Source organism: Harpia harpyja, chromosome 6 (genome assembly GCF_026419915.1).
Source record: "Harpia harpyja isolate bHarHar1 chromosome 6, bHarHar1 primary haplotype, whole genome shotgun sequence".
NCBI lineage: Eukaryota > Metazoa > Chordata > Aves > Accipitriformes > Accipitridae > Harpia > Harpia harpyja.
The window spans coordinates 1,647,904-1,669,859 of record NC_068945.1 but is presented as its reverse complement, the minus strand read 5'-3'; the positions used below and the strand labels follow the sequence as shown (position 1 = coordinate 1,669,859).

General features: G+C 38.7%; 1 protein-coding gene across 7 annotated transcripts in view; it reads left to right on the top strand.

Moving 5' to 3' along the window:
- The window catches only part of SHISAL1 (shisa like 1), a 204,168-nt gene that overhangs the window by 163,241 nt on the left and 18,971 nt on the right, over positions 1-21,956 (top strand). For 3 of the 7 annotated variants that reach the window (XM_052789972.1, XM_052789970.1, XM_052789971.1), the window contains 4 exons: positions 2,317-2,530; positions 11,224-11,547; positions 13,243-13,272; positions 15,002-21,165. In XM_052789972.1, coding sequence (XP_052645932.1) covers positions 2,317-2,530; positions 11,224-11,547; positions 13,243-13,272; positions 15,002-15,017 — 584 coding nt within the window. In that variant the 3' untranslated portion in view covers positions 15,018-21,165. Of the gene's footprint in view, positions 1-2,316; positions 2,531-11,223; positions 11,548-13,242; positions 13,273-15,001; positions 21,166-21,956 lie in introns of those variants that run through there. The other 4 variants (XM_052789975.1, XM_052789976.1, XM_052789973.1 and 1 more) reach the window with 3 other exon arrangements.

Here is a 21,956-nt window from a genome sequence, read left to right as displayed (position 1 = left end):
ACTGTTCAGTCTAAGGAGGAGAAGGCTCGGGGGGGGATCTTATCACTGTATATAAATACTGAAGGGGGGGGATGTAAAGAAGACCGAGCCAGGCTCTTTTGGGTGGTGCCCAGTGACAGGACCAGAGGCAGTGGGCACAAACTGAAACACAGGAGGGTCCCTCTGAATGTTAAGAAACGTTTTTTCATTGCGAGGGTGACTGAGCACTGGAACAGGTTGCCCAGGGAGGTGGTAGAGTCTCCATCCTTGGAGATACTCAAAAGCCACCTGGACATGGTTCTGGGCAACAGGCTGTACGTGGCCCTGCTTGAGCAGAGGGGTTGGACCAGATGACCTCCAGAGGTCCCCTCCAGCCACAACCACTGAGTTTTGAAAAAACTTAATCAACCCTGAACAGTTTTATTATTGCTACGTTAATTAAGGAAGGGTGCGGGGAAGTAAGTACTTGTTCAAACAAATATACGTTCATACAATTACATGCTTTGCGGATTTTGCGACAGACTTTGAAAATGCAGATCTGTTGCAAGCGTTAACAGAGGATTTTGAAAACCTAAGTCTAAAGAAAGACAATTTCTCTACTGATTATAGCATCCTCAGATTTGGAACACACTTTTTTCCCAGGCAGGGCAAGAACAGATAGGTAATTAGTTTTCTCAGTATCTGTGTTCCTTTAGAAATAGCATTTTTCTAGCACTTTCAGTTCCTGACTGAATTAATCTACAAAAGCATTTTCTCTTTTGTTAAAGTAACGATGACAGGTATGTGTGTGTGCATGTGCCAGTATGTATATGCGTATATATATAAATGTGAAATGTTTAGAGTAGTTTTCCTTCACGCAGAGGGCAGTACAAGTTACCTTGTTTTCTCTTCAGTTTAGTACTCTGTTTTTTGTTCTGGGTTCTGTCTATACACACAAAGAAGTAATCATCTCCACTGTCATAGCCCTTAATATGTGACTAGACCTACAGAGAGTGAGAGATTCGTGAAATTAATGTATTTTATAAAATGGAGAAACAAAAGTGTTAGGAATTGGCTTTTTTAAGCAACATAGAAAGAAATGAGGATTCGATGGGTAAGGTGCACAGATGCAATTACAGATCAACAGGGACTATGTGCAGAGAGATACTATACAGTCAAGCTAAGTCCATGCAAGTCATTATCTGTAACCTCTTCTACTGGTAAACTGACAGAAAAATCATACAGCAAGTTACAAGGGTTAATTCTGTCAGTCTAAAGTGAATATCCTTTATTAATTGGTACAACGTTATGAGGTGCAGGTACCCACAGCATCACTGTGCCTCTGTTCTCTAATCAGAGTAAAAACGTTTCACTGCTAAGAGTATTCAGATTCTTGACTTCTACATTTCACTTTCCTTAGAGTGTAAGGCCTTTGGGGGGTCTGTACGGTACACACAATCTCAAGTGATGCCATAAGGCCTACCACAACACAAACTACAAAACAGTTAAAACGCTGGCAGTATGTGGAACCAAATATTGTCTCTTACAGTACAAGACTTTTCAGATCGACCACGAAGTCGCGTGTGGTTGCTTATGACCATACTGAAAGGGATCTATCCGCATCCTGCCCCTCTGCACGGTTGATTAGCTCAGGGAAACTAAGATGATTGCACAGCTTCCAGTTCAGAGCTGTTTGCTACCAGTAGGCTTACAGCATGGTCAGAGGGCTTGCATCTGCCCACAGTCTCACCACGTAGAGGTAACCGCAGTGTCCCTGTCGCCGCGCAACAATAAGCCTCAAAACTGCACAGCTGTATTTCTATTAGTTCTACCTATTTGCAAATTCAAAGTTGTTTTGTAATTACTATTTTTGGCAGAATAATCCTTATCAAAGAATGACTTTTACAGTAGAGACAATATTTTCTGTCAAGAACAGTGACTGTAAATCAAGTGCCATCAAACTTTTATTGCAGTTTTTACATAGACTTTTTGTTTTGATGAAGCCATCCCAGGAGAATCAAACATGAACGTTGTTGGGTGGTTGTGGATATCCATATATTTAGAACAGCAGTATGAAAATGTTTCCCTAAATATTTTTGTGCTTCTTGGCATGGAGGGCATTTCTTCTCTTCCCTTAAAACAAATAATAGTAATCAGAAACATAGTAACAATAAAAGTCACCAGAGGCTAAATATTGTAATCTTCTAGTACTCAATGTTATGATGTTGAAAGTTCTGAAATATTTATGTTTTTCAGAAATCAAGCAACTGTTTAAGCTTAGCCAATGAAAAATTATAGTTCATAACGTACAGATAACACAAGTGACTCACAAAGCCAATATTGTTCTTTGTTTTACAGTGCTGTCCGCACATTTTCGGGTCTGCGAGCCATATACGGACTACAAAGGTCGCTACCACTTTGGGTTTCACTGCCCCCGTCTTTCTGACAATAAATCTTACATCTTTTGCTGTCACCATAACAACACAGTATTTAAATACTGCTGCAATGAGACAGAATTTCAGACTGTTATGCAGATGAACTTAACAGGGAACGCAGATGGATATATGCATAAGTAAGTAAATGAGTTTTAAAGTACTCTTCACCAAACTGTTCCTGGTCTAATAACGTAGTCTGAGGTGTACTTCATGATGGAAGCAATTAGAATAATTGCATGTACAGAAAAACATTACTAAAAGGTTTTTGCTATTACAGAACTCCTAAAAGAAAGGATATTTTAGCTTTGGTTTCTTTGCTTTGACATGGGCTATAAACATTGCTAGGAGAGCATGTATGTAAAAGTTGCATATAAATGTAACAAATATAAAGTTACATATAAAAGTTAGAAAAGTCTTTCCCCCAACCCCAGTCTGATCCAAACTATGTTTAAATGTCTATCAGTAAAAACAAACCTGAAAGCTGTCCGCAGGGGAGAGAGGGAGTGAGTTGACATTTTCCATATCAACTCAAATGCACTATTTTGAATCTCTGATGTTTTGAATATAAATCTCTTGTAATCACTGACCTTGGGGAACAGAATGTATTTGTTTATATACCAACAATGTGTGGTCTCCTTGCCTGTTACCTGTGATACTTCCATGTACTGCTGGGGCCTATCCTCTAAGGTAAATGTCAGTAACTTTTTTTCTAAAGAAGTAATAAGTAGCAAGCAGATCTTTGTTACTGATTACCTATTTGCTGTGACAAAATCTTCACTTGTGGTCTGTCTCCTATTTAGTATTTGACATTCTGGCCACACTAATCTGCTGCAATTTCTCTTGGTGCAGAGGGCAACCTGCAGCTGATGTAAACCCCCAAGGTCAAATTCTGATCTATCTGCTTTCCCCTGCCATTTTATTCTGGTATCCAGCCCCTCCGGGGCAAGGAAGGAGCAGATTAAAGAGAACTGGAATTCCAGTCTATCGATTTTTCTTTACAACAGGGATTTTAGTGATTTATTCTGCGGTGCAAAAGTCAGTTGATGTGTTGTCATTCATTCCTATGGAAGCAGGTGCTAGGCTGCTAGGAGACTATGGTGCGGGAATACTGATGTCAGCTCTTTTAACTCACTGTGTGCAGCTGCGTCCAGCAGCAGCCAGCTCACGGAATTAGCAAACTGCCATCTTCTTTAACAACCACTTCTCATACAGCTCTGCCTAGAGGAGTTTGAATCTTGCGTAGATGTAGAAGTTGCATATGTCACGACCCAGACTGGACAGACCAGGGAGTCGTGTTTAATTCAAAATTCCCTCAGGATAAATTAAGGTGAAACGACACCAAACAATCAGTTAAAGATTTTATTCATGACAGAAGCAAACTGAACTGGGGAGGCGTGGTAGTAGGTGGCAGGGTTTCTCACAACAGGAATTGGCATAGGACTACTTCTGCAAACCCTGTAACCCAGGGTAACCATATACATCGATTCAGGGAATAAGGAGATCCCTCCCGTTGAGTCAGGAGGTTCAGAGCAGACCCCCTTGCTTTCTAGACTCCTCCTCAGAGAAGGGCCCAGGGGCGGCTGGATCCACTCTTAGTCTCAGACTTGGTCAATGGTTTATGTCTTGAAACGGATGAGGTGTAGGGATTGTGGAAAAGGAATAGGAAAGAGAGAAGAAGACAGAGCAAAAGGAAGAGAGAAAGATTTCACTGGTCCTGGGTTCAGTCAGCCAAGGGGTCCAGTCCCGGTGGGCTTGCGCACCCGGGGCTTCAGTTTGTGTCCTTTTATCATCCTTGCCCCTCCTTCGGGCAGGCACCCAAACTCCTCAGGTTAATGAGCAGTTTGTGAGCCCTTGGGCTTGGGGGTGGTTTGTGGAGTAGCTTCTCCTTCCCTGCAGACGTGGCCGTTGTTTGATCTTTGTATCAGAACAGCCCATCAGAACAGGGAGCTGCGCACCCTCCAGCACGCCCTCCCCCTCCTGTTGCTGATGTCTGAGCTGATGGGCTTTTCACCTTGGTTCCTTGCTGTGCAGGGTTTGTCTTTAAGCAGAACTTGCCCCACCACAATGTTTGAGACATCAACTCTTTCAGTCTCTCACAGCATACTCTAACTTTACAGGTGTTAATGTGACAATCACCTACTATAAAGAAGTCCGTGTACTGTGTAGTGTAAAAGAAAGACAAAAATAGACTCTACCCATATAAGATACCGTTAAATCAATGTGGATCTATACCGTCTTGTTACTGTATGGGTGGGTATGTCCTTGAGGTGAGATTTCCTTGCCTTGGCCTTGTAGTGCATCTGGGAACATCATGAGAACGTATCACGCAGAACGCAGGGGAGACCCTTGAGTCTAACGGGCCCATTGAAGGCCGTCCATTTTCTCCACCCTTTGTGCAGTCCGGACAATGTAGAAACCGGTAGTACCCTCACCTCGGGCTACCCATCACTGCCAACATACATACCTCCAGGCAACCTGGTGGAATTTATACCACACTATGCCCTAGTGCCCCCACGCAATGCATACTCTATATATGCTCCATGGTAAAAGTAGGATGTGCTCTCCCTTTGTTTGCTGGGATGACCTGGCAGCAGTCGGATGCCTGCCTGAAGGGAGGTCCTCACAGGACTCTCAGTACGGAAGGACTGTGCGCGTAGTCGCAGACTGAGCCAGAAACTGCTTCAGACTTGGAGTGATTGATAAGGAGAGAGCCTCAAGGATGGGCTAGTGTGGCTATTGCCCCCATACTTTCCCAGTTCTTTGTCTTGCACACAACAAATTTGCTTTATTTCTTCCCTTGCTGTTCTGTAAACACTGCACCAACACTGCTGAGCAACCAAGTCTGCATAACAGGCAGCTTCATCACAGAGCTTGGGATGTTACTGGCCAATTGTAGTTCAGCCAAGTACAAAACCAATGCTTCGGGCTTTTTCCAATATCTCAGCAGCTACTCATGTAGTCATGGCCAGAGCTTACTAAGGTAAGGCCCTTCTGTTCTTCCTTTCACCAACAACCTGAAATGGACAGGGCAATCAGCCACTTCCCAAAGCAGACACACACACAAGAACAGGTACGATCTGATGGCAAAATATGCCCTGGGATGTAGAACGTTTCTCTGCTTCCTGCATTCTCTGTTCGCATGCCCACTCACATCTGCACATGTACACACACATGCACGCACACGCACAGAAATAAACATAGGGCTGTTCATATTATAGGGCTGTTGTGTGTGAGCAGTTCTTCAAGGGGAAGAAGGTAGTTTGGTATTCTATGAACTACAGTATTTATTTTAATGAAAATATTTAGAGCATAGTGTAACTATTACATTAGTTTTCATTTAGCAATCTTTTTTTTTTTTTTTTTTTTAAAGTCAGCTCATTCAGTCGTGATGGAGAAAGAGCTACCTCTGTAGTCTTTGTTGGTAAGATTCATGCTTGAGAGCCACCTGCAGACTGTTGACCATATATGTCTTCAGTCCAGAATTTCCCGTGGACATTAGCTATGTGCTGATCTTTTGCAAAGATATGTGAAATCATGCTAAATACAATAAAAAGCTTCTGGAGATGCAGCTTAGAGAAGTACAAGAGTGGAACTGGCATTACCTTTTTGTAACTTCCTGAAACATCACTTCTGATGCCAGGAAAATGAAGAGACGGTAACTTTGTATGTAAAACTCCACCAATGTGGTGAGACAGAGGGAGAGAGATCTCCTCACCCTGAGCTCACTGAGATTGGTAGAAAACTTCCTGATAATTTTGGTGTGCTGTCAAGGAGCAGAAAGAAGTGAAGCCTAGATGCCTACACTAAAAACATTGTAAAGAGCATCTTACTTAATACACTCTGACTTTATTTAACATACATGATAATTGAACTTTATTTGGATTCTAATAGGTCCAGGGTTCACTTTATAGTAACAAAGTCAGCTCTTTGTTTAGATTTAATTTCACACACCACTGAAAAAAATTCTGATGAAACCTATTGTACTGTGGTTGGGGAGAATGATTTAGGATATGGGAATAGCAATGAACTGAAAAAAAAGGATTATAGTTTTCAGGGAAGAGTGATTCAATATTATTATTTGGTTTATTTCAGTATTATTATTTGGTTTATTTTTCCCCTCAGTCATTCTTGTGATCATCAAAATAAATTTCTTGTTTTATAATACAGTTGAGGGAAAAAATTAATGAAGTGACTTGTAACTTCTTTGTCATGGTACAGCTGAAAAAACATATTTGTCTTCTACAGTCATGCAATATAACTATAGCCAGGTTTATTTACAATTTTTACATTACTATAACAAAAGATTTCTATGTTTTTATAAGTGCAGAATACTGGCCTATTACATCTTTGCGATCATGCAGATTAATCAGTCTATAATATTTTTGAATGTGAACAATTCATTTAGTATCAAATATAGAAATACCAATGTCTAAAAGACAAGAAAAGTTCTGCCATTCAAAGTATTTTTCCATAAAACTTCGTCTAATAAGTTGTTTATTCTTAAAAATAATATTCACTTGAATCTAGTGTTCATACTCTCTCAGATTTTCTGTTATGCATGTTTTGGTGGATTATCGGCAGTACTGCTACGCTAGGGATCCTTAATCTGATACTGGAACAGTATTATGGCAGTCTGTAATGCATCCATGTTTTTCCTTATCTCTTATTCAAGTTTTTCAGGGTTGAATGGCTTTTGCACACCACACTACGACATTGCACCGAAAGCAGTGGGAGGCTAGAATAGCACTATCTTTCTCCATGTATAGCATGTCCCCTGCAGAGCTGGAATTTGCTTAAATATCTCCAGGAAGTCATCTCTACAAGAATGAAAAAAAAAAAATATGAAAAAAGCATCAAATCCACTACCAACTGTTGCAAAAAGATGTAATTTCGCTGGGAAGGCCTCTTAGGTACTACATTACAGGAAAACACAGGATTGGGCAAAGCCCTTGAGATAATAGTAAAAAGAAATTAGGAAAAAAAAAAATCACATTTAAAGTGTATATGCAAAAACTGCACAGATTTCCTCAGTGTTAGAAGTACCAAGGCATTTGCTAGGATGTAAGCTTGCATTTCCTTGGGGCAACACTTGAAAAATGTTACTACTGCAAGTAACAGCCCTGTTGAAGGAGAATAGGGAAAAACCCAGTTTCCATGGCCATCTGTCCACATTTAAAGTCTGCAGCTGTAGAATTCTGCTCACAATTGTTTTGATTTGTTGTTTTTTAAGCCTGAATTGCCAAATGAATTATTTTCTGTTCATGTGCTGCACATAAAAACCAACAAACTCTTCTAAAAAAAATATAGCCTGGTCCTAACCTGCTTGTCATCTGTCTCACAAAGTAAATGAATTAGATGGAAGGAATCACATGGGTAAAAATAATAATAAAAGAACCTGCCCTTTCATTTGTGTGTAGGGATGTTAGAGAAATATAAGCAGCATTCTGTAGATGGAGTAGGAGGAGATGGATGGTAAAAGTATTTATTGTTCTCAGAGAGCCCAGTTCAAGGCTCCCTGAAGTCAGAGCAGATCTTTCCATTTACACAAGTGGGCTCTGTCTAAAGGCTATACCATATATACATCATATTTCTACAAAAGACATATCTTAAAATAATGAGCTACTAAGCTTTTCTGATAGGTCCATGAATTACCCTGTTTCACAGAGAAGCTAAAAGGAAATTGTCTTGTAACTTTTACTCTAGATTTAGCTTTTGTATTTGTGTGCCAGAAGCAGCAGAGGACTGGGCAACCTAGCTTTAGGAGTCGCTTTCAGTGTTGTATTGCTAAGCCTTGTGTTGAACCTAAACAGAAACCTCCGCAATGACAGATGGGGAAGGGCAGGAGCCCTAGCCGGGCAGGGCAAGCTTTCCAGCTGGAGAAGGGGAGAGGAGATACAACCACACAAAACCAACTTAGTATACTTGATCGTCCCTGTGAAGGAGCAAACCTCTATCACTTTGAATCTCAATAAATTTGGAATCTGTTCACACTTTGGTTTTAATTGAAATGAAACTTCTGCACAGAAGTACAGGAAAATCAGATTGCAAGATGAAACTTTTACAATTAAATCATTCAGTTCAATGAAATGACAGCAAATCCTATTAGTTTTTTGATTCCCGGTTCTTTTCTGTGTCTCTGGCCTTACTGCTATTCAGTGTAAGTAAGAGTGTTTATTTTCTAATTAAGACATCTTCTTAATTTGTAGGGAAGTTTTAATTTTTACTATACTCAGTAGCCATCAGCAGAATTAATATTTTCTACCATCTTAATAGTTTGAGAAACAGAAAGCATCAAAGTATGGAATTTCCCTCTGTGTACAAAACATACTACTGATTAATTTTGCTTGTGATTTTTTTACAAGGCCCTTTTGATAGTGCTGTTGTCCCACTGTATGTTAATTAAAATAAAGCAGTCTTTCATTTTTGTACTTGCGAGAAACAGATGTTATTTAGAAGGAGCAGATGGATAACTCACATATGGCATGATTAATAAATTGTTGCTTTAAATTGGAACACTCAAAATAGCTCTAATTTTCACTAACCAAAATTTTGATGGGTGAAACTAAATACCTAAAATACAAACAAGTTCTTTTGAGCTGACTATAAGAAACATTGCTGCCAAAACAAAAATGTTTTCTAATATTTCCATTCTTACTATGGATCAAATACAGCTCACCTATTTGTAAAATGGATCCTATTGGCATTAGTGATGAAGAACAAGATTTGTTACAGTGGATTTTTTCCTGACTTCCCCAGCCTTCACTTCCCTTTTATTTGTATTAGCAGAAAATAGAAGAGTTTACCCCAATAGGCATAAATCCACTGAAAGTCAGAGAGTAGCACTGCTGAACAGCCTGGATTAACCCGATCCTGTTATACTTTCAAGTGCCTGGACTGCAAGGATTTTAATGCATTACAAAGGTCTGCCCACTGTTGTGTGAAGTTAGACAGGCATGTGTAAGTCTTTAGTAGAGGCAAAGATGCTTGAGTTAAGGGTTTTCACCAGCACTATATTTTGTCTACTTGCAATCCTCCTGGAAATTTACTGAAATGTCTTTAAAATCCTAGGCTTGCGTAATCCTACAGTTACACAGGAAGGGACCCATTAACAGCTCTGACCTTCCTGATGTTACTTAAGAGTTATTTGCTGTGGAACCTCATTTAATCTAAGCACGTTATACCTGTGTAATGGAAAAATCATTCCCTGGAGAGGAGAATCAGTCTCCTTAAGTGCTGACAGGCAGCAACACAGAAATTAAAATTCTGATTTCTTATCTGATTTCTTGTTTCAAATCCTGATTTTTTTTTTTAAAGTATAAAATGAAAGAGTCATACAAAAGTTTAAATAGAGTCATACAAAAGTTCAAAGCAGAGACTTGAAATATTTTAAATCCGAAAAGGCTTGGGACATGTTTTTAAAATGTCAAAATATCTTTCTGGCTTGCATCTATAATAATGTCTTCTCAGCCTTTTTTCTTCTCACAGCACTTCCATTTTGATCAATGTTCTGATAAAATACAGTTCCCTCAAAGTTTCTCTGAATGTCTGTGAAAGACAGCATGGTTGAGTGTGTGTTCAATTTTATTTATGTAAGTTCAGGTTCACGTAGATGTGGGTTGCCCACCTATTATTTCAATATAATTTTTCTCCAAGACTGTCTTCCTAATGACATTTTTTACTAGTATCCCTTCTGCTTGCTCTTGTTTTTGCAGTCTCTGGTACACATACTGCCACATTAGCTCATAGGTCTAGATTAGCCGCCTTTGCTGTATACCTAACGATCTCATTCTTACCCATTTCTTTCCTTCTCTGTTCTGACCTCATCCTCCCCACTTAGACAGTTTCCAATCCAAACTGCACTTACACCTGACAGTCATTTTTCTTTTAATAATATTGCATCTCCAGCAGAGCTTTAGCACTTCCTCCCCTTTTTGATCTCCAAATTCTTGACCCCTTATAACTTTTCCTCATTCCCCCCCTCCCCTTTCTTTTAATATCTTTAGTCATCTGTCATACAGCTTTACAGCTACATGCACCATGTCAGCAGCTGATAATTTTCATGGCCTTTATCTATATATACACATTATAACTACACCAACATATACATATAAATGTAGTATAAATTTTCCTTCCTGTGGAATGCATTGTATAATATGATCTTGTCAATATTCTTCCTTCCTAAATTTATTGCCAGCAAACTAAGGGATCTTTAGCAGTTGCTCTTGAAAGCCTATACTTTACTAGTATCTTCTGTATCCAACAATAATTATTGAATTCAGAGCATATCCAAGCACATTAAACACCTTTTAAGACAGGTGGTTTATAATGCATGTCAGCAGTGAATGTTTTCAATAGCATAGATGCTCCTTGGTCTCAATTATTACAGCGTATTTTCATATGGTTAACCCCTACTCTCATAAATGCCCTGTCACTTTCAGTAGGGTGACTCTCCGGGAGTGAGAATTTGCCGAATAAGACATATGACCCATCAACCATGTATGTATCAGTGGTCTCACTTAAAGCATTGAAGCTAACTGTACACCAAATTTATGTCTTGATATAAATACACAGATGAGAGGGAGAAATAAAGATGTTTGTACGACTGGGGGCCTTAGTTTTTAAAAACCTCCTATGTCTTGCATATAGGAGTATTTAGGTTGAAATAATAAGTAAGTTTTAAGGTCACATGCTTTAGAACAAAATTTTTGTTTCATCTATCTATATATTATATTTATATAATTAATGAAACAAACAACCTTGATAAACTAACACGATGACCATAACTGATACATGAAATAACTTTTTCATTTTCCCTTTTTTTCTTTCACAGTAATTACAGCGCACTGTTAGGAGTTTGGATCTATGGCTTTTTTGTGGTGATCTTGCTGGTACTGGACCTCTTATATTACTCTTCAATGAACTACGATATTTGCAAATTTTACCTGGCACGGTGGGGAATCCAGGGAAAGTGGATGACACAGGGACAGAGCCGATGGATTAACCCTGCTCAGGATCCAAGCCAAGTACAGACACAGCCTCAGCCAGAGACACAGCCTCAAACTCAGCCACAGCCTCAAACATCACAGACAATACATACTTTAAAAGGAGATGCTTTAAGCCCACCCCTGATGTCTTTTCAGAGTACATCCGCCTGGTAAGTAAGTTAAGCCATATTATGATACATTTTTTGACTCTGTACTTTTGTAGTGTGAACAATCACCTGTATTTGGAAGTGCCTGCAAATTCAGGCTGAACGGCACCATTTCTAGCATATAATTTTTTATATCGTGAACTGTCTTACAGAATTACTGCTTAGGAGTGATTTCTTACTCTGGAATGTATTAAGTCAAGTCATCTTTTAGTACTGTTCTTAGAGAAATAGATGCAGCGATTTTTCAGTGCTAAATAGTTTTACTACTCTGTGGTACAACTAAACTACAACTCTTTTTTTCTACATCAACCATTATAAAATTAATTTTATTCTGGTGTCAAAGACTAATTGCTATGTGTATCTATGTATCTGTTGGTCTGGTTTTAAAAGATTGTATAAATAGCAACACTGAAATAGCTCAATACAAGATGTCACAAATGCACACTATTTGTGGCATGAGACACAGAAACAACGTAAAAACCAGGTCAGGTTTTTTTATATGCATAGCCAAAAAAGCATAGCTTGATCTCATTTGACAGGGTGATACAAATAGGCTACTGTAAAGTTAAATGCTACAAAAAAAAACCAAAGCCCCCCCAAAAACCCCAGACTAAATGGGAGACACATACTTCAGGAGCAGGCAGAACATGCAATATAAATAGAAGAAACTAAATACTGATAGCCATAGGACAAAATTACATTGAATGATTTTGGACTGTTCTTACCAAAGAAAACAGAAGCAAAGGAAGACAGCTGAATAAAATGATGCTCTGAATAACATGTCAAGAAAGGTGGGGACTTTTGTGTTGGCAAGAAAGCATAAAGATATGGAAGGGGGCAGAGAGGGTACAGTGTCACCAGTGTATTTTTGAAGTGTTCCAGAAGGCTGAGTGCTGAGTTTTGGCAAAATAAAGTGATCTAAGAATGAGTAGGGTGAAAAAGATGACAGCAGTTCCTGAAGGCTCTAGAGCATGTAAAGCCACAATGGTCATCTTGGTCTGAAACCTTTGGGTAGCACTGTGTTGCAGATGGGATGATGATAGCAGTGCAGTAGTCCTTTTATTTCTTAACTTGCCCTTTAAGTGTAAATCTAGAGCAAATAGGGCTGAAGATTCTTTTTAATAAAAAAGGTAGTGATAGTTTGACCCAAGGAAAAGGATCGGTGAAAGAGGAGGTTGTTTGGCATAGTAGCTGGTACTGGCTGTATCCAGTGCAGATCAGACCTAAGGACCATTCTAGCAGGCCTTGTCCAAACAGAAGAGTCTAACAGTGCTACTTAAGATAGACACTTGCTTGTGCTTCGTTGTAAGCACTCTTCTTTCCACTTCCTCCTCTTCTCTCCTTTTTTCTTCTAATTGCTTCAGCTTTTTTTTTGCACATTGATTCTCAGTCTTGATTTCATATTCGTATTTCATATACGGTCAGAATTGCCGTACAGGTTAAGACCAACATTTGTAGTACAACAGTTGTATTCTAGCTTAATATGTGTGTGCGTGCACGTGTGTGTATATATAAAAATGTAACGACTGCATGAATGTATGTATATGTAAAAAATACTAGCCTGGTTATACCACTTGGCATTACATATACCCACATAGCATTACAAACGAAAGGAAACTATTCAATAATTCTTGAAGGATTCTTGGTCACTTTCCATTTACTGACTTCTGTTGTTCTGTTTCTTTGCTTTATTTGAAGCATTAAGCGGGGAATGTATGTTAGGATCAGGTGAGCATATCCCATATGCTCCTTTTCCTGTGTTTGCAGGAGATGAGCATTGATAAGTCACTCCAGTAACCCTCACCCCTTCCCCAGTGAACTGTCCGTCTGTGCGCTCCTCAGTTCCCATAAAATTGATTCTTCTTTTCCCTAATCCTTTCATTGTTCAATGGAAGAAATAAGTAGATGTTTCCTTAGCAAAACTAATTTTATCCCTTATATTTCAGCACGTAAAACACTTGCAAGAGATGCCATATTTTCAAACTTATAACCTGCAACTTCTGAAACTCACAACCCCTTAACCAAGCACATAGATGACTCAGAGTTGGATACATAAAAAATACCAAGAAAAAGCTAGTAGGCACTGGTGATCACAGGCAGCGTGTTTAGCATGTGAAAGAGGTTCTTGAGTAAACAGCTCCCTCAGAAAATGACTTGCGTACTACAGCGATTGCTAAGATAGTGGGGAGTAGGAGGAGGTTGCCTGGTTATTTATTTCTCTGTTAGATAATCTGCAGGTTATATACATGAAAATATGGTAATTTTGCCATATAAAAATTAAGCTTCGTTTCAGAGTCCGGTTCTGCTGTAGTCTATGTTTGATGAATGACCACAGTACTGTCTTCTCAAAATATAATCATACTATCAGTGAAGAAGTGCAATGGAGTTACTGGATTTATAATTTCCATCACTGGTTTTAAAATTGCCTAATCTATTAATACCTTTTTGTATTTTATACCTGAATTTCCATTATTCTAGGTGATGACACCAACCTCTTAGATGCTTTGGTAACTTTTCAGCTTATGTTGGCATTTTTAACGTGTCCTAAACTTATCCCAGCATTTCCCTCTATAGAGAAAATAAGCATTTTTCTTTAGCACCTCACACACACGCTTACACGTGTGTATATAGCTATATACACATATATCATACCATAAGAACAGTTCCTTTTTACATATGAGCTTTTTGAAAATACAAAATAGATTTTTTTTAATCCTGTGAGATATGCATATATCCCAGGGCATAAAAACTTAAATACGGTTAAAGACATTTTCCAAAAGAGTTTGCAGGTTTTCATGATGACAGATGTTGTTGAAGTTGTTAGCTTCCTGTACTACATTTATCCTAATACAGTTAAAAAAACATGCCCATTCTAGAAGACACATGATGATAATAGGAAAGTGATTCTTGCACATCAAGAACCTCAGCAGCACTGAAGACTTAGGTATCCTTATTGCAGAGAACTGACAGTGTAAGAAACTATCCCAAAAAGATGGCAGGGTTAACCTATAGTTTGTAAAGCACTTTGGGATCTTCCTGGATTAAAAAAAAATATGTAAGTGCTTTTTATTTTATGTCTTTTCTTGTTCTAGTTTAAATGCTATGAATTGGCAGTGAAACCAATGACTGAAACATGTCAGAGAGAAAAATCAAGCAAGTCATAGTATATAGTGAGTAGAACCATCCCCAAGATGTTTAAACATTTTGTCATAGCAGATCACTTTATTATTTACTTGAGACAAAGAGGACCATGTATAGCCATAATATTATTATAACTAAAGAAGTCTGGAATCCATTATACATGCTGCTGGCTGCTCCGCAGAGGGCTTGCAGTGTTGTGCAAGGACAGGAAGGAAAATCATTAATCTCAGAAACATCGAGCCCGATTTAGAATAATGTTGCTTCATCAAGTAGTGTATGGATTTTGCGGCCCAACTAATGTTGATTTCTTCTTTAGTATGGAAACCATCTGAGGGCTGTCCAAAGGCCTGTGTGGTCTGAAGGTCCTGGTGGATGTACCTTCCGCAACCCAAACACCGTCAGAGACTGCAAGTGAACGAGATTAAACGGTTGTGGCTTGCCTCACGGTGGTTCCTCCAGGTCACGGCTGAGGTGCATGAGCTGGGCCCTTCCATGCTCACTGGTCCATGTAAGAATCTGCAGTCTGGTTAGCCTGAGCAAGCTTTTAACAGCTGGAGATCAAACAGCAACAAGCAGCAGGCAAATTGTTACTACTGCTCCACAAAGTACAAGCCAGGGAGGTGATAAAATGAAGTATTGTAAGTTGAGGAATCAAAAGCCTGATTACTGAAAAAACTTGTTCTCACACCCACGGGAATATTGTTAGTTAATAATGACTAAAAAAGGTCAGACTAACAAGGAAGATCACGTAAGAGGAAGTGTGGGCCAGGGCAGCCTGGCAGTCTCTCCAGTTTCTCCGTGGCTGTGCTACGTTCCAGATGTGAGGGGAACAGATGAACGTGATCTCTCTGCCTTGCTCTGACGATGTTAAACTCCTTCCACACCTCCATCAAGGATGCAGATCACAGGGAATACTGTCTTGAAGTCTAACTTTTGCCTCTCTATTCCCTGCCTTTCTGCACAACAGCACGTAGAGCCAATGCCTGCTCTGTGATCAGATGTGTTATGCTACATGGCTCATGGTTTCGGAAACCTGCTGGTTGTCCAGAATCAGGAAAGGTATCAGCCCAGCAGGGTAAACCCGTGCTTATTTCCTTTATGCAGTTGGAATGGGCTAGACAAAGGCAAGTCTATTTTACTTCCCCTTATTAGATGTTGCAATCTGCTTTTGCTGTGAATTCCTCCGGGTCTCATTGTCTTTTGGACAACAAACAGAGTAGTTTTTAGCCTGCTGCTGTTCACCTGGTACTTGACACCTCTTCAAATGACTACCAAAGCACTTATAAACAAAGAGAGAAAAAAGCCTATAAAAATATTGGCAGAGTTTAGAAGCCAGCAGGTAACTGAGCATGTCCACAGCAACTGTGCAAAAAACATAGGGAGTAAATACTTTGCTGGTGGCTAAAAAGACTATGTGAAACAATTCCCTTTGATACCAAATTATGAAACGGGATACAGACTATCACTGGAGCGAAATACGTTCAGTAGGTCCTCTGCTGCAGTAATTTGAGCTGCGCATGCAGTCTTGCCTGTGTCACCTAGCTTGGGACGTTGGCACTGAAGTGGGTCAGCTGTGCGGTGTGAACATGGCCATAGTCCACCAAAAACATTAGGCGCTGGGTTGGTGGGAGGGTTTTGTGCAGAGGCTGTTCTTGATACGAGATATTTACAGTAACAAAGGGGACAAAATCTGCTTCCTTCCATTTTAAGTAAAGTGAAGATATGAAAGATCTCAAATTCACATTTGCAAAATTGCTACATTAAACAGGAATACAATGATACTGTTTTAAAGATGAAAAATTTTGCATCACAGGGCAAAGCATAGTTTTTATTTACAGCCCCCTATCTAGATTTTTATATTACACTCAGATTAAATATGGCAAACCAGAGCACCAGTAGTTTTTTTAAAAAGATGGCAAGAAATAAAATTGAATACTCATATAGTGCTTTTATGAAATAACTGCCTGGGAATTAACATCATCTGGAGAATCTGTCTGGTAACAGATGTTAGGTGTGTTGGGCAACATCTACCATTATATGTGTGCCTCCATTCCCTTAAATACATTGGGTTAGAATAACAGATATTGTTGAATATATTTTCTTCTAAATATTCTTGTCTATTTGCTAGGAACTGCATAACTGTAAAAATAGAAATTGCTTAAAAACAAAAGCACGGCTAAGGAAATCACTTTCTGCTCCTAGAAGAGCCAGATGCTGAAACTCATTTTGCACTGCATATCCCTTCGGCCGGGCCTTGTATTTGATGTGGGGGCAGGAGACCAACAGCACAAACAGGCAGTGGGCTTGGAACCAAACACCTCAAAATCTGCAATGCTCTGGGTCTTGTTTACTTGCCTCACTACTATAATCATGCAAATAAATAGGAAGATTTATTTTTCATTTTTATCATTTGCATTTAAGTAATACTTAAGTTACTGAATGCTTGCTTGCTTCCTTGTATTTAGAAATTCACTATTAGCATGTGAACTTAAGCCAATATGCAAGGTTTCTGTCCACCACAATCTGAATATAGGCAATCTTTGTGTATATTGATAGACACTGCATCTTTTGTTGATACATATATAATATATATTGTTCATTTCATGCCTTATTCTCCTTTTCCTTTCGCTCTGTAAAGTATAGACCCCATATTGCAACATTTATTTCTCTACATTCTTGTTAACTGCAGATTCATTGGATATGGGCTGATTGATATTCCCTATTTTAGCTGTTTCTCAGCCTTTCCATCAAACTGGGACTGTCACATGCATCAGCTTCAGGAAAGTCTTTCTTTTAAATGGACTGTACAGTTGCAGTGATTTAACTTAACTTAAATGTGGTAATGAATTGTCAGAAAATAGCAATTAGAAGAAAAGTGAGTATTTAAAAGGTTGTCTGAAGAGTACTGCTAAATGAACTCTGCACCCTGAGAAATGAAAGCTAGTAAAGATACTGGAAACCAGTTCTGAACATCTTCCGTATTTAAATTTTCACATGTATTTTGAGTAGAATTTTTTGCAGCAAGATCATTACCTCATCTACATTATAACAAATCCGGAATAACACTACTAAAGTAGCAGATAGCAGCATAAAATTCGTGTGAAATCAGAAGGCTCCGATTAAGCCCACAATTGCACTGCATAATGTCACAACACTATAGCATCTCACACAGGAATGAGGGTGACATCCCAAGTTTTATCAACCAATTCTATCTTCTCTGTCACAATAGAAACCACTTAATTGTAAAAGACTCTGTAGTTATTTTAGCAGTTACAAACTCCTACCCTTTATATCCTCTTAGGTGCCAGATGTTCACCATCAATTGTAATAGCACATGCATGTTTTACATATTTTATATATGCACTGAAAAATAAAATAGCAAGGTTATTCTAAAGGTCCTCATTTAGATTCTGAAGTATCACAGAGAAACTTTAAAACAGCCCCAGCTACTTTGCAAGTACAGCTGAGCGCAACAGCTGAGTTTCATACCCACACACATTCATGCAGTCTGGCCATTTCTCTCAATAGCACATCAAAGGTGTCCAGGCTGGCTGATTTCACTTTCACGTTGGCATTTAAAAAGCTAAGTCAGGTGCTCACAATCACTCCTGATTTAGATCTGTAAATAGAAATGTAACTAACTGAAAATCAGCCTAGTTGTCTCTGACGTGCTTTTAAGAGTAGCTGGATCTGAGTAGCAACAGCAAGGAGGTATGAAGCAGTGAGTAGCTCCCATGTTCTATTGAATTATGCAGTCTCAGTTGTATTAAGCTTTAACTGGCAGGGACCAAAACTTTTATTACATTGGTAAAATTCAACTAATTGTTTTTAGTTTTCTAGAGACTAAATAAGGCAGATGGACAAGCAAACAACAGGGAGAATAAACAGCATTGGTCAAAGATAATGCAAGTGGTAGAAGAAATAAAAAGGGAGGTATTAAGGAGCTGGAGTTAATGATCTAAACAGGCAAGCCTTCCTGTGTTTATGCAAAGTTGCAACAGGATTTCTAAGGAGATTTAACACTCAGAGTTCTGAACTGAAAGAAAGCACTTTTCAAAAAAAAAAAAGGAAAAAAAAAGAAAGAAAATTATGGACAGAATACTGTTCACCTTAAGTAGGCTATGCCCCAGAGAACTTCTAAAACCACCTACAAAACAACTATCTATGTACACTCGGTGCTTTTAACAGAAGTGAGAATGAAGGAGAAGAAAAAAAAAAACTCTCTGAAGTGAAATCCCATTGCTTTCAGTGTCTTGGAAAATCAACTCCCAAAGTGCATTTTGGATATCAAGAAACAGGTAACTCCCTAACTCAAGGAGGAACAAGCAGGTAGTAGAGCTGAAGATCATGTACAGACCAATTTATTATTCTCAGAGTTATTATTAAACAAAAAGCCATATGTAATAAATAATCCTTTTATGGGGTTGCAGAGAATCTTTTAGAGTATGCTAAAATTTCTACATGAAATAATGGCATACTATGGAATACCAGACAGTAATGAAATCATCATAAAGCTTATGTGATAATGCTGAATGCATGACCATAAATGGTAACAATGTCAGACAATTATTTGCAGTGAGAGCTGAGGTCAAGATCTACCACATCATTACTTTTATTGTCACTGTTCTCTGATTAGATCATGACGAAAACAACTGCAGCAAGCAATTAGGCATTTCATCAGAAAAGCGATAAAATGTGTTTGTATGACCTTGGTTTTATAATGATGTTTCACTGCATGGTTCAAGAAAAGGACAGCAATTAGACACAGTCAGTTTGTTCATCATTAGGAAGATACCTGATATATGGCTGTTTCACGTCTCAAAAGCAAAACAGGTTAAAAAGCATTGAAATTTGAGAAACATTAGAGTCATTTTACTGTTTATTAAAGTCATGAGAGAACGCTGATGCCAATCAGCAAACAATTTTCAAGAACTTAAGAGGTTTTGGAGAAGTTGCATGCTTAACACTGTCATAAATACATATACACAGATATCTACAACCATAATTGTGAAGAAAATCTATTAACTGCAGGAAGAACATGCCTCTGAAAAGACTTCAAAATCCACTATAAAAAGTTTCTTGGAAACCAGAAATGCTAAAGAGATAAAACCAGTTTAACACATTAAATGGCAAGAATATGACAAATGTCACTGGAACACAATTAGAAATGCTGCTGATGTTAGTCCCATGTCAGGTGATAACGTGATCCCAAAACAGAACAAGTGAGACGTGTTACTTTAAACATCAGAGAAATGAGTTTAATCAGCACAACACTATGCAGCCCCCACAGAGCAGCATCAAAAGAATAAATGGTGGAAACTGGGCACCCATTATAAAATACAGGAGGGTAAAAATAACTGTAAAAAGTGGTTATGTGTGAAATAAATAAGCTACCTCACTCTACTTCCCAATAGGGTAATCTGTTTCCTGGTGTTTGTGTATATTGGTAACCTTTACTTAGGCTCTAAAGAATCTCAAAGGTGGAACGATTATGGAGACATAACCGTTTACAGTAAGTGTTAAAAGCGGCAACGGAAAACTGTTTGCACAGCAGTTCATGCGATCACCTGGCAGAACAATGACTGTTGAGCTCAAACCTAAAAGGGCACAAGGTCCAGCTACAATTTTTCTTTCTGAAGGACTGGTGCTCTAGTACTAGTTGAGTAGTCTATGCACAAAGGAGCCTTCATAGTTATGGGAATTGTGTGTGTAAGTAGCTAATCATATCTCTGAGCTGAATTCTGTATTAGAGCAATTCCTTGCAGTCATTAAAGTGATGCTGCTCTGAGAGCTGACACACGCTACACAAGCTGCCTTCTTTCTGTTGAAAATCATTACTATCATGTAGCAGCATGTGGAAAAGTAATTGCAGTGAGCTTCATCAAAAATTACAGTAAATTAATTAAGCAGTCATTAACTATATTCTGCGTTGATTAGTGATACAGATTTTAATCAGTCACACAGACGAGGGAGGCAAGTTATTTTCTATTGCATTCCCAACTTCTCATCTCTGGAAAATGATGAGTCACAGGGAGCTGCTGAACCCTGCACCTTTTATCATTCTTATGCTAACAGCTCATCTCCAGCACAGTTTCACCTAAAAAGTTCTAAAATTGTGATTGGAAAGCAGCTGGAGTTCACCCTTTTCGATCACCAAAAACCTCCCAAACTTCTCTAATGCTGCTGAAGTTAACAACTGAAATGAACTAGAAAAATACCTGCTTGATTTGCATTTTAAGACATTTTAAAGAAAATTACATGAGGGGCAGTTGACTTTTTTTTTTTTTTACTATTCACTGAAGCTTCTCAGTGCTCACAACAAAAAATGGTGTCCCAATTAAAAAGAGCCCCACCGGCTGCATGAATGAGTAAACGAAGACAAAAATGTGGATACATTTTTGTGGATGTGTTAAAAATACAACCTAATTGTGATGCTATTGAAAAAAAAAAATAAACTTGGTTTGGCATTTGCCAACTCTTGCTCAGGTTGCCTCTTCCTGTCTTTTCCCTGGGAATACATAAAGCAAAAGTAAACATACCTGAAGCAGTCCAATAGCCATACTTAGGTCCACAAGATGATGCTGGCTGTAAGGGACAAGTTTTGGAGGAGTTAGAGACAAGTGAGATAACAGAAAAAAGAGCTTGTTAAGCATTAGGATAGCGATGAAAGTAATCTACATCTTCCCATTTTAAGTCTTAATCTTCCAGTGTTTGTTACACTAATAAATTTCACCTGCAAGTATAGGCTAGAATATTTAAAAAACAAAATTAGTAAAAATTAGCTAGGGGATTGTCTGGCATTTCCCTATCTTTGTTAAAGGCAGTTCTCATGACCACTGGCTGTAGCTGGAGTTAGCGCTGCTCCTATATACTATAGAAGTAAATGAGTACTTAATAGGCTGTGGTGTATTTATCCACACAGTGCTTATGTGAGCTAGTAAAGTTTTCTTACTTCCATTTGACAGATGAGACAGAGAAGCTTATCTGGTTACTGAGGGCCACACTGAAAGTATTTGATGATACTTCCATTATAGTAATTTGTGTAAAATTTTGTAATACTGTAAGAGTGTGAAATTGCCCCCCACCTCCAGTATCATCCTGCAGCTTCCAGAGGATCATACCTCCTTCATATTTCTTTATATTTATGAGGCAGTAATCCTGGGACTGTGGAGGTCTGGAGGTTTGGGCTCCCAACAGTCCCAGGTTCAACATATGCAAACACTGATTCTTCTAGTTGTGTTTTGCACCTTACCTGACATAGTATGAGGAGA